General features: G+C 43.8%; 1 protein-coding gene across 1 annotated transcript in view; it reads right to left on the bottom strand.

The window, feature by feature from the left end:
- The window catches only part of LOC106873825 (uncharacterized), a 34029-nt gene that overhangs the window by 8160 nt on the left and 23814 nt on the right, over positions 1–2055 (bottom strand). Inside the window, exon 7 of the mRNA XM_052976905.1 lies at positions 1865–1995. Coding sequence (XP_052832865.1) covers positions 1865–1995 — 131 coding nt within the window. The remainder of the gene's footprint in view (positions 1–1864; positions 1996–2055) is intronic.

Below are 2055 nucleotides of genomic sequence, written 5' to 3'. Positions count from 1 at the left end.
TATATATATATATAAGGCAACACAAGGAATGGCAACTTTTTTGCCGTTACGTTCTGAGTTCAAATTCCGCTGAGGTCGACTTTGCTTTTCATTCTTTCGGGGTCGATAAATTAAGTACCAGTTATGCACTGGGGTCGATGTAATCGACTTAATCCGTTCGTCTGTTCTTGCTTGTTCCCTCTATGTTTAGCCCCTTGTGGGCAATAACGAAATAGGTATTTTGTCTGCCGTTACATTCTGAGTTCAAATTCTACTGAGGTCGACTTTGCCTTTCATCATTTCAGGGTCGACTAAATAAGTACCAGTTATGCCCTGGCGTCAGTGTAATCGACTTAATCCCTTTGTCTGTCCTTGTTTGTCCCCTCTGTATTTAGCCTCTCTGTGGGCAGTAAAGAAATAAATGTGTGTGTGTGTGTGTTACATTAGGGGATAATGCTCCAGCTTTCTCAACAGTGCAAAAGTGGGTAACTGGATTTAGGAGACGAAGGGAGAGTATTGAAGATAACCCAAAGTCTGGATGTCCTGCATCTGCCAGCCCTAGGGAAAACATTGGTTGTGTTCACCACATGGTGATGGATAACAGGTGATTGAGTGTAAATCAAATAGCCAATGCTATTAGCATATCCCATGAGAGAGCTGAGAATATTCTACACAATGAACTTGACATGACAAAGGTTTCTGCTCAGTGAGTGCCACATCTGACACCTGATCAAAAGCACACCAGACTGATCACCACTCAGGAAAATCTGACATTGTTTGAGGCAGGTCCAGCTGGTTTCTTTGAACGTTTCCTAACCCAGGATGAGTGTTGGGTTCATGACTTTGAGTCAGAAACATAGAGACAATCCACGCAGTGGAAACATCCCTTCTCACCTGCTCCAAAGAAGGCCACAGTCATTTCGTCTGCAGGGAAGGTGATGGCCTCAGTTTCTTTTGGTAAAGCAAAAGGTATTGTGTTTATTATCTTCGAAAAGGTCACACCATCAATGGAGAGTACTATGCCAAATTGCTGAGGCAATTACGAAAAGCTATCAAGACCAAACGCCCAGGAAAACTGAAGAAAGGGGTCTTGTTTCATCAGGACAATGCCCCAGCACACAAGTCCTTGATTTTCATGGCTGCTGTGCATGACTGTGTCTTTGAACTGGTTGATTACCCCCGCCTAATCACCTGATTTGGCTCCATCTGACAATCATCTGTTCTCCAGCATGAAAAAACACTTTGCAGTGATGATGGCACCATATCTGTTGTTGATAAGTTTTGGGGGCCAACAGGATGAAAACATCTTCACCAAAAGGATCCAAACACTCCAACACTAATGGAAGAAATGTGTGGACTGCAAAGGGAAATGTGTTGAAATATGAACCTCATTTGGTCCCATTCTATGAGAATATCTTGGTCAGCCTATCAACTTTTCAGACAATCCTCGTATATCTGAATCATCATCATCGTTTAACGTCTGTTTCCATTCTGGCATCGGTTGGACAGTTTGACTGACTGGCAAGCCGGGAGGCTGTACCAGGCTCCATTCTGATTTGGCAATGTTTCTACAGCTGGATGCTCTTCATAACGCTAACCATTCCAAGAGTGTAGTGGGTGCCTTTTATGGTGTTTTATATGTGCCACTGGCACAGGAGCCAGTTGGGGGCACTGGCATTGACCTATGCTTGAAAGATGCTTAATACGTGCCATCAGCACTGGATTCTCTTCTCTGGAAAGATCGATTTAATCAAGGCTGACCTGGGACTAAACAACAGCAGCACTTCCAAGCATTCTGTTCCCCCTACACCCCCCCCCAAAAAAAAGGTACCCAGCTAACATCTGTAAAAACCTGTTCACATGATGCTTTATTTGGAGGACTTACCGTTGTTTCACTTTACCAATAACCTTGCCAACAGGAGCTTCTACGACAACCTCCAAAGAACAAGGGTTACAACAGGCAAACCAACAGCATCCAGCCCCAAATTTCAGCTCTCGGGTCACTTTCATTACTTCCTGTTGTGTGGGGAGAGAGAGAAGAAACACATAAAAGGGGGTACCAAACTATACCATATA

This window comes from Octopus bimaculoides, chromosome 26, assembly GCF_001194135.2.
Source record: "Octopus bimaculoides isolate UCB-OBI-ISO-001 chromosome 26, ASM119413v2, whole genome shotgun sequence".
Taxonomy (NCBI): Eukaryota; Metazoa; Mollusca; class Cephalopoda; order Octopoda; family Octopodidae; genus Octopus; species Octopus bimaculoides.
This window is presented reverse-complemented; position numbering and strand designations above follow the sequence as displayed.